The sequence below is a fragment of the Mytilus californianus genome, unplaced genomic scaffold (genome assembly GCF_021869535.1).
Source record: "Mytilus californianus isolate M0D057914Y unplaced genomic scaffold, xbMytCali1.0.p SCAF_5, whole genome shotgun sequence".
Taxonomy (NCBI): Eukaryota; Metazoa; Mollusca; class Bivalvia; order Mytilida; family Mytilidae; genus Mytilus; species Mytilus californianus.
In genome coordinates this window covers 14,761,880-14,777,388 of record NW_026262701.1, presented here as the reverse complement: position 1 = coordinate 14,777,388, position 15,509 = coordinate 14,761,880, and the positions used below count along the sequence as shown (strand labels likewise).

General features: G+C 33.1%; 1 protein-coding gene across 1 annotated transcript in view; it reads right to left on the bottom strand.

The window, feature by feature from the left end:
* Nucleotides 1–1,363: 1,363 nt before the first annotated feature.
* Nucleotides 1,364–15,509, bottom strand: part of LOC127700195 (uncharacterized) — a 29,637-nt gene continuing 15,491 nt past the window's right edge. Inside the window, exons 2-5 of the mRNA XM_052203595.1 lie at nt 10,432–10,558; nt 6,972–7,073; nt 6,257–6,562; nt 1,364–3,101 (exon numbers count right to left, since the gene is read on the bottom strand). Of these exons, the coding sequence (XP_052059555.1) occupies nt 2,698–3,101; nt 6,257–6,562; nt 6,972–7,073; nt 10,432–10,558 (939 nt within the window). The 3' untranslated portion in view covers nt 1,364–2,697. The remainder of the gene's footprint in view (nt 3,102–6,256; nt 6,563–6,971; nt 7,074–10,431; nt 10,559–15,509) is intronic.

Below are 15,509 nucleotides of genomic sequence, written 5' to 3'. Positions count from 1 at the left end.
CAATAACTCCTATCAGGGGTTAAATGACGATTCGTGCATTTGACATATTTGTAGATCTTATTTTGCTGAACACTTTTGCTTTTTACAATTTCTCTCCATCTTTATAGTTTCTACAAAAAAAAGAGTAAAATTAAACTTCCAAGGTCAATAACTCAAATAAGGGATCAATTGACAATTCGTCCACATTGACTCATTTGTAGATCTTCTTGTTCTTGTCATTTTTATTGTTTACATCTCTCGCATCTGTTATAGGTTTTTTTTCAAGATAAACAAAAAACTGCGAAATTGGAAAAAAAATACATTTGAGGAGCAAACCAAAATGGGTTATCCGATTTTTCTTAAAGTTTCGGAGGAGATAGACCTTGACTTTTTAGCTAAATCTAATGTCAGATTTGCTCTAACTGTTTTGTTTTTAACGAAATAAGCCGAAAAGTGCATTTTAGCCTTGGTTCTATTTTAAGCAAAATCAGTCATTTTTGTTAATGGATAAAATTAAATGATACAAGTTTAAACTAAATATCCTACTGATCATTTAGGTAAAGTTTGGTAACATTTCGCCAAGTAGTTTCAGAGGAGAAGATTTTGTTTACAGTTTGCTCCGGATGGGTAAGCAAATCCTGCTCCACATGTGGCACCCGTCATGTTACTCGTGTAGACACGTACAGACTCGTTGATAAGTCTAATTCGATTATATCACATGCGAGGAAAAGACGACGGGATTATGGTTTCGAAAAAAAGATTTTACTTTGAATAACATATAATGTAATAAGATATCTAACTTGTTATCATTTTTCTTGTATGTGAAAAAAAATATCAATAGTAGGATACCACATGCATGAAACGGATTTCTAAAGAGGTAACCGCAAACCCGTATAAATAAAATGTACTGTTGACTTTATCCGAACATTATTCTTCAACTTGAGCGTTAACAGTAATTTGGTAATGGCATAAATGATACAAAGTTCCGAAATAGTAATATCATTCGGAAATAGTTTAATCTCATTCGAATAGTAGATTTTGATATAAGTGGTCTTTTCCCTCCAAACTTTTGTAATGCTGCAATGGTGTCTATTCCAGAAGTGTGTATTGTATGATTGGTTTCTTGTTGTTTGCTTAACTCCCAGTTGTAACTTGAACATGTGTATTGCAAAGAAAACATTTAGAATAGATAAATGAATACACGAATTCAATGTTAACATAGCACTCTTATATTTAAAATTTATAAAGTTTGTGGCTTGCATGCTCATAAAAGAAGATACCCAAGTGATACTCAAGTTATTAGACGTTGGTAGCCAAAAGGGCCATCAAATTTATGTCAAACAAAAAGTTGTTGTAAAATCTAAATTAATTTTATTTTCTTAATTGATACAAAGCATTTTTCTGAATATCTTTATTTTTTAGTAGTTTTTTTAATCTTATTTACGAACATGAGAAGACGAGGACATATGTGTTATCTTTGACGCAATTCAATACAAATAGCTTTCGATAATCTTTACTTAACAGAATGTCAGTAGGACTGCAAATATCATTTTCCGTATTCAGGATGATATCAATGAATTCTCCGTTTGGTGTAATTCGTTGGATAGTATTTGAATCTTCCCACGCCACGTATAAATTATTTTTTTTGTCGGTAGTAACTGCAATTGGTCTCTTGAGAACTTCTGAAGTGTATCTTAATCGTTGTTCGCCTTCCAGAGTTACATTACCTACAGCGTTACACTTGATATCTGTATAGTAAACACTATCATCAGGACCTGGATGTAGATCTGCAATATCACCAGCATTCGGTACATTCACTGTAAATTCATTTTCCCCTTGCTTATCAAGTATGTATAAGTTTTTACGTCTCATGGTATAGTATCCACCAACACAAATCTTATCTTTGACGATAGTAACTCCACGGCAACGAAAAGGTACAAAATGTGTAGAACCAGCTTTCATTATTTTAATGTCGATAAATTGTATTGATTTCTGATCAAGAAACGTAACGACAGCTTTATCTTCACCAGGTATAACAGCTATATCCCGAGGATTACCAGACAAATGACAATCCTGTAAGAAATCTCCACTGTCACTGTATACCAGTAGGTAGGTCCCGATGGCATTACAGATTAGGAGACGGTTATCATCTGTAATGCCCATTTTGGTGATCGACCCATTTTGATGGATATCTATTTTACGGTCAAATTCAAATTTCGATGGCATCTGAGGAGTTGATGATGGAACCTGAACTTGTTGAATTTTTGATGGCTTATAATCTGCCTTGTATTGCAAAGTATTTACTCTGGTTGATCCCAATGATGTTATAGTATTTTGAATATCTTCTCGTGGTTAGAATATCATTCTTCTTGTCCTAAGTGTTGGCAAGATGTTCTGAAGTTTGATTTCCAAATCAATAATTTCTAGTTTATACTTATTAATCAGGACAAACAATTGCTTTTTTGAACCATACTTAGAAGCTTGATCTATTTTCCTTGATAACTTTTTGATCGGTATTTCAATTTTCAACAAACTATTTTTTTGTAGCTCAGTTTTAGCGCTTTGCTCATTCTTTAACGAACTTGTTTCAAGTGTAATCATTCCTTCAAGTTCGTCTAATCGTTTAATTATTTTAGCTTTGTAACTCGCAAGTTGACTTGAAATCGTAGATTCATCATCATTAAGATTTTGTATATTTACATCTTGACTTGTGATTGCTCAATTTAATGTCGTTGTAATGTTTAACACAGAATGAGATAATTCTTGAAACATAACTGAATGTTTCACATCTTTTGCTGCATCTTCTAAAAGAAGCACATTTTGACACAAATTATGTTCCTCGGTCTTGCAAGATAGACAACATAAGCAGTCATGTGCAACACAAAAGAAGTCGAGAATGCTGCCCTCGTGGTTTGTACAAAAATTCTCTAAAGATAATGTTCCAATATCAGTCAAATGATGCTCGAAAAATGCTGCATTCAAATTGTGGTTCGATATACATTGCCAACAAAGCTTATACTGACATTCAGAGCAAAACTGAATAGCCTCTGATGAGTCATTTTTACTAGAGCAAAGGTCGCATGTTAACCATGAGATGTCCATTTTCTTTGAGACCAAGTAGCCTAAAAATGTAAATTGTAGTTATTTGACTTTTATTTATATGAAAAGTCTCTGATATCATGGTTATATGAACTATGACAATAAAGTAAGTATTAAAGTTTTAATGTTAACACAACTTCTTATATCGTAAGTTTGTAATTGTAATTAAAAGTATAGAAACTCAGGTTGAAGGTGTCTGACAGATCCGAGAAGTACTCATACCTTACAACCCATCCCTGCCTAGCTTTTGCCCAAATATAGAGTCAGTCTGTTTAGTAGTACTTAAGACAATAGTAACAGACATAATCGTTTACCAAATTGATGGACCTTCAAGGAGAATGCAATTATTATGTTATTTTATGAAAATGCAAGCGTATGCCTAGTTTATAATACAATGTATACATTTACAAGGTAACGCCACCTTCTTAGGAAGAAAGATAAGAAGTTAGCAATATCCTTTAACTCTACGTTCCGCTATATAGATGATGTTCTCTCACTAAATAATACAAAATTTGGTGACTATGTTGAACGAATCTATCCCATCGAACTAGAGATAAAGGATACTACAGATACAGTTAAGTCTGCCTCATATCTTGACTTACATCTAGAAATTGACAATGAGGGTCGGTTGAAAACAAAACTTTACGACAAAAGAGATGATTTCAGCTTCCTAATTGTGAACTTTCCATTTCTATGTAGCAACATTCCAGCAGCGCCTGCATACGGAGTATATATCTCCCAATTGATACGATATTCCCGGGCTTGTGTTTCCTATCATGATTTCCTTGATAGAGGATTGATAATCACAAGGAAGCTATTAAACCAAGAGTTCCAAATGGTGAAGTTGAAATCATCCCTTCGTAAATTTTACGGACGCCATCACGAGTTGGTTGACCGTTATGGAATAACCGTTTCACAGATGATATTGGATATGTTCCTTATGTCGTAACTACAATACCCTTCCCTTTTCACGAATATGACTTACCGAATTAGACTATTTACCTGATTTGTAATAACATAAGCAACAAGACGGATGCCACATGTGGAGCAGGATCTGCCTACCCTTCCGGAGCACCTGAGATCACCCCCAGTTTTTGGTGGGGTTCGTGTTGCTTAGTCTTTAGTTTTCTATGTTGTGTCATCTGTACTATTATTTGTCTGTTTGTATTTTTATTTTTGGCCATGGCGTTGTCAGTTTGTTTTCGATCTATGAGTTTGACTGTCCTTCTGGTATCTTTCGTCCCTCTTATAAATGTGCAGTCAAAATTTAAGCTTCATCTGGTTTGTTATTGCAATTTCGATCACTTTAGATAAGAAGTTGTCACAAGCAGACTACTAGTATGTCGAAATTCAGGTGTGAGCTGATAGCCTTCTTGATTGAAATATGACAGTACTAATTTGTTTGTTCATTGACAAGTATATACCATCATCATCATAACCTTGTCTTGCTAATTTATTTGAATGATAATTTGATGGAAAGATTTTTTACATGATCGGAACAAATAGTGGTTGGCTGTTTTTTTAAATCATTGTCAGATATGATCGAAAAAAAGAAAGTATCTGCTTCAAGTATTGTGTGAAATAACTTTCGTACGTTTAACAACCTGTAAAATGGTTCCTGAAAGTAACAACATTTTGTTCGTCAAAATACTAGAAAGTTTGTTCATGTTTCAATGTATCACTTGTAAAACGATACGGTTTGAGTTTGTTAAGCATGAGGGCAATTTACGTACTCCACATTAGAGAATATTATTAGTTACACAGTGTTTTAGTGACCTACTACGATATGCGAAGCTCGAACCCCATATGGAATTTACTGACCCCATATATATCGTATTAGGTCACTGGCACACTGTGTAACGAATTTATCTTACCGACTATCTCAACATGTGGCATTTAGACTAGTGGCCTATCAAAGCTTACGTGATCAAGTCATTAATATAAAGAACCTACTTTCATTGGTCTATACAAAAACAAATGCCAACAATAACTACTTGTCAGCTTTTAATGTGTTTTCTGCATTTATTCCAAATCGTTCATCATCAATTTCTTCATTTGTTGTCCGGGCGAAACGTTTCAGATTTTTCCTCAACGCCATGTGGTTTTTATAAAGGGACGTAACACCACTGCTAACCGTGTATTTAAATAAATTACGCCTACTAACCCCATAATAGATATACACGGTCTCCACGCGGTCGCTTCTGTCCAATGATATTTCTAGAAATGTAAAGGAGGTAAGATAATGGATCGTTTGGAGGTCGGTTCATGGATTCAAAATTATAATTGAGGGACTAAATAACAAATAAGGATACAACTACAAAATAAATATAGAATCGAAAATTTCGTTTGTTTCTTAAATAATTGAAGGTGAAAAAACTGTCATAATAGGTGCAATTTTGGTACACTTATGTTCGGTCTATTTCTTATTTACTTGAAAAGGTAGCCAACATTCGCAATCGCTATTGAGAGAAAGATTATACTAAATTTTTAAATATCTATTTTCTTTCCTAACAATGTCATTAAATAATTTTAAGTCGTAAGCAACTTAAATAAACTGATCATATATACCAGGATTAAACTTTGGTACGCCAGACGTGCGTTTCGTCTATAAAAGACGCTCGAAACAAACAAATTAAAAAGGCTAAATAACGTACAAAGTTGGAAGAGTATTTAGGACCCAAAATTCCTAAAGGTTTGGCTAAGGTTGTCCGTTCCTTGGATAGAAAATCCTTAGTATTTCGTAAAATTCAAAGTAGAGTATTAAACAAACAAGAAATGTCTTGCCAGAGCTGTCATCAATTTTATAAATCATCATGAATTAAGAAATGTATCACCCTCATGCATAGCTTTACTTTTTTTTATCCAAGTTTACCTATACTTTTGAGAAATCCAGGTCTACAAATCTTTCAACTTTGTATTAGGTTCTGTATTTTTATATGTTTTGGCCTCGAGCATCATCGACGAGACATTATTTGGCGAAATGCATATCTGATGCAGTAATATTGGTACCGCTATATGTTATTTTTGAACCTGTAATGGGCACAATTTCGCTACTCATCTGTACAACACTATTTGCATATATCCTATTCCAGTAATTTACCATACCAACTTCAGTGCAAACGACACACTTCGTTAATACAATCACAGTGGTTGTTAGCTACTATGATACGTTACTTACTTGATTCAAATTTCTCCTTGGATATCGTAATTTCTACTTGAACAATGGTTTTGGTCTCCGTATCAAGATCACAAACGTCAAGGAAACCTTTTAAAAATGATTTTACAGCTAATTGAAATTCTTCGTCGTTTTGCAGGTAACATACTTGAGCTGATGTCTGAATAACCAGTGATCCCTTGTAAATAAACACTATACGGAAATATTTTCCCATTAGAGATGAAAAGTTTTCCAAGGTTTTCTGGATTTCATCTACATCCCAGTTACCTGGTGTTGCCAATGTCCATTCTACATAGCAAACGTCATTATCTGAAACAGAATCAAAGCAAAAATATAATAGAAAATGATTAAATCATTGAAGTATACACCCATTAAACTGATAATATGAAACACAACCTAGTTCTTAATGATTGTTTAGACTGGTATTTTTAATTAGTTTGATCAAGAATATCTTTATCCAAATTTCAACCAATATAATAACCCAAACCAACATATGAAACTTACTTAAGGTGACGTATTCTTAACCCTCTCGTGCGTCCAAGGAATACAATAAAGTTAGAGAAATAAATCAGTCTTTCAGGTCTTTATTTGTTTGCATGAATATGTGTGTTTCATCCGGTATATACGTACAAGATGCTATATACGTATAGCAACATCATAGCTAAACAAATACAAAGTTTTAATATCAAATGGCTTAATTAAAACACAAAGAACATACCATGCGAAAGTCCTTTTTTGTTGGGATCTGTTGCTTTAGACAGCTCATCTTTCCATAATGTTTTAACCTCAAATACAACATTGCGTATGCCAACAGTGAGATCTTTGAAAAGATAATTGGATGATTAGCAATCTAGATCTGGTCGTACATGTACCAAAGACAAAAATAAACTTACATAAATGTCGTATTTACTACTTATATAATGCGTATACACGATATAAGATTCAGCTGTACGACGGGGATTTCTATCATTAGTCTATTCTTATTCCTCGTCAGTTTTCTTATTCTATTAATTATAATTCTACTCTGTTTTTGGTGGGCATTGTGTTGCTTAATCTATAGTTTTTGTGTAGTGTTTTGTAGGACTATTGTTTGTAATTTCTTCGTCTATCGTATATTTTTACAATGGTCACTTCCATTGAAAAATTTTGATTCTCCTCTTTTTTCTAATAAGAATCTATTAGAAACTAATCATCAGAAGGAATACGTTGTACATTGAAGTTTGTCTTCGTTCTTTTTCTTTTTATGTATATACGTTTGTTTGTTCGGCGGAGATGGGCCATTGTGGTCCGTTGTATTGGTTATTTTTATTTATAGAGGTTCCTGTTTTTGTTTTGTATATATATATATATTTCCGCAAGTTTATTGTTTTCTGTTTGGTAATAAATCTATAATAAGATCTATTTTGTTAAATCTTGTGATCCGTTTATTTGGCAATCGCCAATGGCAGTAAGCAGGGTTTAAAATAATCAGTTGTTCGACCTGCTAGTCAAATGCGTTTTGTTAAAATATATCTTTTCACTCAATTGGTCTTTTTGAAAATGTTGTTTGTGCTGTATTTAGACCCCTCTACCAAGAAATTTGTTTTGTATATATACACAAGTCTAAATTGAAAACAATGTTCAAACCTATGATTGCGTTGGATAAAAACCGCAATTTTTATACGTTTGCATGTAAAACAAATTTCTTGGTAGAGGGCCGGGGTCTAAATACAGCACAGACAACATTTTCCAAAAGACCAAAAAGTGAAAAAGTATATTTTAACAAAACGCATTTGACTAACAGGTCGAACAACTGATATTCTTAAACCCTGCTGACTGCAATTGGCGATTGCCAAATAAATTGATAACCAGATGTAAAAAATGTATCAGACGTATTAATTTAATACCAAACAGAAAACAATAAACTTGCGGAAAAGATGGTGTACCGCAAACACTAGGTGCCAAAATTTGTACACCATATCCGGATTTCGACAATTAATGTCTCTTCAGTGATGTTAGGTATCGAAACGGTATTTGGATGGCCATATAATTAACTTCATATATATATAAGTCTGAAAATTACACCCAACAGTGTTAGAATTAGACTTTTATGCTGACAAATTTTTGTCCCTCAACGGGATTCGAACTCACATATATATATATATATATATATAGTGTCTAAAAATAGCAACAATCAACATTCAATCTATCTAGGCGTGGATGTTGGTGACACAGAAACGAAATTCAACATCAGACTTAACAATCACCACACTTTTTTTAATACAAAAGGAAGAAACTGTCCAATTACGAGACACCTCTTAAGAACAGGGCATACTTTTGAAATATCACCTTTCAAATAATTGAGGTAAACCAAAATTGGGACTTCCAAAGGAGAAAACAGAGAGAAAGGTTCTGGATGCATCAGCTACGTACTCTTGAACCTGATCGACTTATTGAGATAGATGAAAAACTGTTCTACCCAAAACTAAAGGAATAAATCCTGAACTTCATTCTATTTAACTAAAAAAACTATTTGTTTTGATTTAAGAATTGCTATGTACAATAAGCGGCAAAAATATTTTTCTAGACAATTTACAAACATATATTTTTTATAGAACATCAATAAATTTTGTTAAACTTTTACTCAAATTTTGTGTAGTTCAAGCTAACAATAAGCGGCACAAATATTTTTCTAGACAATTTACAAACATATATTTTTTATAGAACATCAATAAATTTTGTTAAATTTTTACTCAAATTTTATGTAGTTCAAACTACAAAAATATTTTTTTGTCATGCATCCGATTTCACCTTGAGAGATGCACACGCCTGATGAAGCTAATTTGTTTAGCGAAATATTGCGTGAATAATATAAAATATAACAACTAATTTTATAACACTCATTAGTGTGTTAAAGTTACATTCTTAGGCACTTATCTATATATATATATATATATATATATATATATATATATATATATATATATCGATGCTCTATCTTCCAACTCGTGTGTTGGTTTCGCCTTGCACCATTTAAAAATCATTTTAATGATTTTTGCTTGTGGGTATTTTTGTTTTGCAAATTTTTCGTTTCAAGAAAGTGAATCAGTTTAACGTTAACATTGATAGGATTTTTCAATGGTCTTAAAAAAAATGCATAGTGCATCATATGTACACAACAATTTATAAATGCTCAATGTATAATATATTTTACAGAAGTGATATCAAAGATAACACCGTACTTTTTGTCTATAAAATAGCTGAAGATTAGGACATTTGAAGAACGAAATTCGTAAAGTACGGCTACACAAATATGTTTTTTATATATTCTTCACTACATTTATACGAATATTAGGCATTTGGATTATACAGAGCACATTGGCCTGGTGTTTCACAATTTTTAAAGTATTTATGTTTCAATATTTTATACAAAGGAGTAGGCCCGGTAAGCCCCATTTTGGCCACAAAATATAGCATTTTTACAAATTTGTTGAAATGTAAACTTTTAGCTCTTTATTGGAAAGTAGAATACTTTTGTTCCATAAATATGGGCTGTTTTTGATAATACAATGCACATGCATCAGGTAATAGCATCATAAATTCATGCAAAATTACTGAAATCTTCACAATTGTAGCATTTGTGCTAATTTTAAGACGGTTTTTGTCTAAAATGGAAGTGGCCGCATTTGTGTTCAGTCTTAATATTTAAAACGATGCTGTATTTGATGATAATATATAACATATATAAAGGTTGAGAATGAACACAAATGCGGCCATTTCCATTTTAGACAAAAACCATCTGACAAATGACGTTTTATGGCATATTTGATAGATTTTTCATATTTAAGCTTGAATTTGAGCGTCTTTAATGACCAAATCAGTTCAAATATTGTACATAAACTAATTGAATCTTAAGTGTTTAAAAATGTCAAAAATCTTTCATCAGATGCACTTCGAATTTTAGGCCAACAGTAGCCCTTACCGGACTTTCTCTTTTATCTATTATAAAATTCTAATAGATCAAATTTAATGGGAAAACTCAATGAGATAAAACCAGACAAGAAAAAACGACCGCTAAAGTTCGCATTATAATTATTAATCTCTAATACATTTATTATTTCAAAAGTATTTGATAGAGATGTTGTCTCATGTGTCTAATCAATTACTTTTTCAATTGGAGAAAAACACATTATTATTACCTTTTTGTTCTTCAAGTCGGCTTAAAACCTCGGTATTTAATTCTTGTGTATTCTTTACCAAATTCTTTGTTTGATTTGCAAATGATTCAACGGTTCTTTTTTGCTCTTCTACGAACATATCAAGAATCTGTAAAATGATTAATAGAATTATTTGTCAATACTTTTCATATCATATTGTAAATATAGTTCTATCTTGTATCAGTATCGATACACAAATCTTAAGACTTTTATTATATTTCCTATGTGTGCGAGGTTCGACCCGATATTTATTATATTGGCTGGTTATATATATATATATATATTCTGTGACTGCATGTTACGATCTTTTACGACAGATAATTAAGCTAATCTGCAATCAATTACATCTTCATGCCTAATATGTCATGTACTGTGTTACAACACTAGATTATACTGACGAGGAAAGGTAACACTAGGCCACTGTAAGCTGAATTATTAGTTCAGTCTAGGTGGCCGTGTGGTCTAGAGCGCTGGACACAGTGCAGGCGGTGTTGTCTCGGTATCCAAATAGCATGAGTTCGAATCCCTGCGAGGAAAGAACAAAAATTTGCTTCCGTAATTTTGCAGATTTAACATTGATATATAGAGTAATTATGTATATATATATATATTGTATATATAAGTACGTCTGAACCAGTGACGACTCTACAACAGATTTATCCATCGGATCACCAGCAGTGATGGTGATACATGGCTGTGTACATTCTTTATATACAACTCGTCTAAACATCAGCCCAACAATGTTAGATCTGTAAATTTGCTTTCACAATTTTTTTGTTCTTCCCTCGCCGGGATTTGAACTCATGCTACTGAGATATCGTGACACCAAATTGCCTGCTCTGTATCCGACGCGCTAGACCACACGACCACCTAGGCTTCACATTAATAAAGCTTTCGGTGGCCGGGTGTTACCTCTCATCGTCAGTTGTAATCTAGCGTCGTAATACAGTACATGATATATAAGGGATCAGCGGAAATATCTATTTTAAAGGATCGTACAAATTAATGCAATATACAGTCATACATAATTACTCTAAATATCAGCACAACAATGTTAAATCTGCAAATCTGCGGAAGCAAATTTTTGTTCTTCCCTCGCAGGGATTCGAACTCATGCTATTGGGATATCGTGAAAACACCGCCTTTACTGTGTCCAGCGCTCTAGACCACTCGGCCACCTAGACTGAACTAATAATTCAGCTTTCGATGGACTAGTGTTACCTTACCTCGTCAGTAGAATCTAGATTTGTAACACAGTACATGATATTTTAGGCATGAAGATGGAATTGATTGCAGATTAGCTAAATATATATCGTAAAGGATCGTAAGATACAGTCACAGAAATAATTATTTTGATAATTACGTCTAAACAAGTGACAACTCTACGATATATATATAAAATGTCTGAATAATAGCCAACGATAAATCTTACGGGGCAATGGATCGTATTATTATGATACAGTACACTTCAAAATATAATATATAATAAGCAAGTCTAAAAGGGTACAACATCACAAAAAAAAAAAAAAAAAATCATGAACAAATGTTAAACATTTCGCATAACTTATATCCTTCATCAGTAAGATGTTCAATGGTTCTTCTCTTGACATGTGGTAGTCACACTGTAATAGTAATCTTGATCGGGAGGAGGAGTACATTCCTTAAAACTGTAAGAGTCCTGTACTGAAGCCTGAGTTACTGGAAACAAGTCATGGTAGGGACTCATTCTATGTGTTTTCATTAATGCCCTCTGGGGAAACTGTCCTTAACTTCCTTATCCCAAAACTTTACTGAGCAAGTCTGTCGGCCCTTGACCAACCCTCGTTGTGGTCTATGATAGTGATGGTAAGTTTTTTGAGATCAGCTTGGGCGTGCCCAGGTGATCTCAAATGACGACTTACGGGGAGGTCGGGCTTGCAGGTGAAGTCACTTCGATGACCATTCATGCGTTTGTTGAATGGCTGTTCTGTCTCGCCAACATACTGCATGCCACATCGACACTGAAAAAGGTATACAACATTCTAGGTTTTGCAAGCTACATTGTAATATATAGTGATACGGACCCAGTGGAGGGGCAAGTAAATGTTTGAGTGTTCAGTATTTGTTGGCAAGTCAAACATCGTCTGTTACCACACAACTTGCACCAGATTTGGGATTAAATCAAAAGACCAAAACTTACCTGTATTATTGAGCTAGTATTGTTAAAATTATTGACACTGACGAAGGCTATATGTTAAGCTGAAATATTTGTCTACACGATTTTATAACATCATCTTCGTATATTACCATCTTCTATTAGTACCGTTGTGCAAATCTTTAGACTATATGACCCTGAACCGCAATGGTACTCGCTGAAGGGCGTTTTTATCACGCTGGAGTGCGATGGTGGTAATGTGACGTTATCTTGTTGATAGTAACGCCGAAGTGTGATGGTTGTTGCGCTGATGTGAGATGGTTGTTAAGCTGACGTGCGGTGGATTACATAAACTTTATTGTATTTTATTTTTTCATGTTCACATGTCGATGTAGAAGTCAATTTATTTGTAAGAAGCAGCTTTACAAATTTTAAAGTACACACCGTAAAGTTCACAGACTTATATATCTGTACAAAAATTAAAAGTCATCTTGTTCCAGATTATCTCTGTAATTTTCATCCATTATTTAAACAAAACACTGACAACTATTACTGAAGACGTCATGCCAACTTGATGCCTATCAGGTCAAGACCAGAACCATTCTAAAATTCTTTTTTCTAGCTACGCTTAGAGACTTGAATAGCTTGTCAGCTGAACTGATGGCAGCAACATCTTTAGCGTGTTTTAAAGTGTTGTTAAAGAAGAATAGTAATTTGTGTAGAACAAAACTATTCATGTTGGCATGGTTTTGGTGAAAGATTCATACTAGATTACGCTTAGGGCTTAGTGTCCTTAAATTACCATTTGTACAAATATAATCTTATATTAAATAGGTTTTGCGATTTCTGCCCAGGTTACCGTATTGAAAGCACTTAGCTTTTTTAAATCTTGCGTCCGTCACACGAACTATCGGATTACTCTTCTATTTAGTATTAAGAATCTGATTTGTCAAGATATAGATATAGCAATAATGTAAGTAATATGTCCAAACTCCCTCAGCAAAATTTTACTAGAAGGTAGTGACGATTTGTCTGAGGATGCTAATTAAGAGTTGTTTGAGTGTTATTTCGATATATTAAATCTTTAAACAGGTTTTCTTGATAGACCAAAAACTTATTTCTGTTATTTTTTCTTCTTGTACTAAAACATATTAGGTAAGAAACACACACATACACTTATATGTATATGTATATGTATATATATATATATATTTTTTCATTTGACCTGATTGTACTCATAATCGTCTGTCCTTAATCATTATTTTATATTACTGAGTTCAACATGATTGTAAGTCGTGTGCGTCTGAATGAAAATGGGTTAGTTGTTGGATGAGTGTGAAGTTTACATCTTTATGTCTTGTCCTATACATATTGTCTTGTTTTGTGTTAAACATGTTTGTAAAACAAACACTCTTTGTTAATTGTGAACCTGTATATATTTATGTTTAGGAGACCTACACGTAGTCTCTGGCTGTTTGCAATCCTTTTTAAATAACTAAAGAATTAAATTAAAATAGTCGAGAGTATGCAGCAAAATTATTTCAGACGATCTCTGATTTAGTATGCAACTGTAACTAAGGATATACACAATATGACATATATTCTTGACTTTCAAAAGTTGCAAACACCGTACATTAAAGGTATAAATGAAACTATAATATTTGCAGGGTATTGACGGATAATATTCAAATAGTATACGATAATCACATAATCCTAATTTGTACGGTTAACAGGGTTATTGCAGAATGATAATTCTTTTACAGATTCTCTTATTTCAACCATACACATACATATCATCAATACCGATATGCCATGAATGTTTTATGTACAATATTAAATGCAAATTCATATAATGACAATAAATAAAAAAGCCACTTTTCATAATAATTGCAGATTTTATACTAGCCATCACGCGCCATAAAGACCATCACAAATCAGTGAAAGGACCATTACACTTAATACGACGAAAACCATCACACTTCAGCGTCCCCTTCGCACCTCCGAGTTCTACATATATATGTAATGTAAAATTCAACTAAGGTCTAGTACATGAATGCACCTGGGTATGTCACCAAAGTATTAAAAGCAACAACAGAGATAAAATCGAATAAATATGCGATTAGGCAATTTTGAACCTAAAAAATAAAAGGTTATGTCGATCTTATAGACTTCCGATATAGAAACCTCAGCTCAATGGTTCTTAATTTTACCTCCGGCTTTAAAGACCTAACCATTTTTGTCGGATATGAGTATTTGGTATATCCAAATGCGTACAGACTTCAGAAGTGTTGTCATTTTAGAAGTCACATAAATGCCTTTATGATACTTTTTGATCCTCTACAAAGGATATTAATAATTTTCTAGGTATAATGTAATCATTTGATGCGGAAAGTGTTATGTGGGTTTAAAGTCATATTTAAGACTGTTATGATAAGTAGCAAACTGGCCACATCTACGTTATGATTAGTCTTGCATCACGGCAAAACCACCACTTTTCAGTAAGTCAATTGTGTAGCATTGAACTAGGATTCAAGGCTACATTTGGATATATTTGTCAATGCGTAGGTACCATAGATACATCTAATGTTTGGATGAGGGATGGGGAGGAAAAGGCATGTTTTTCCTTATACTATAGGGTTCCATTCTCATTTTCTTAGAATCATAATTAAGTTGAAAATTAATTAATAAAAAATAAAAGTAACATTGATTCAAAAAGTTTCACATTCCTTTATGTAAATCTGAAATATATTTTTTTATGAAAATTGAACAAACAATGTATGTCCCGAGTAAAAAATATCATGATCCCTTCTCCAACACGCATGGAAATAGGAAATGAAAAGTGGAAAGGAATCGGTATAAAATATATAATATGTCCTACCTCGAAAAAAAAAGAAAAATGTATCCATTAACATTTTTCAGAAGCGTC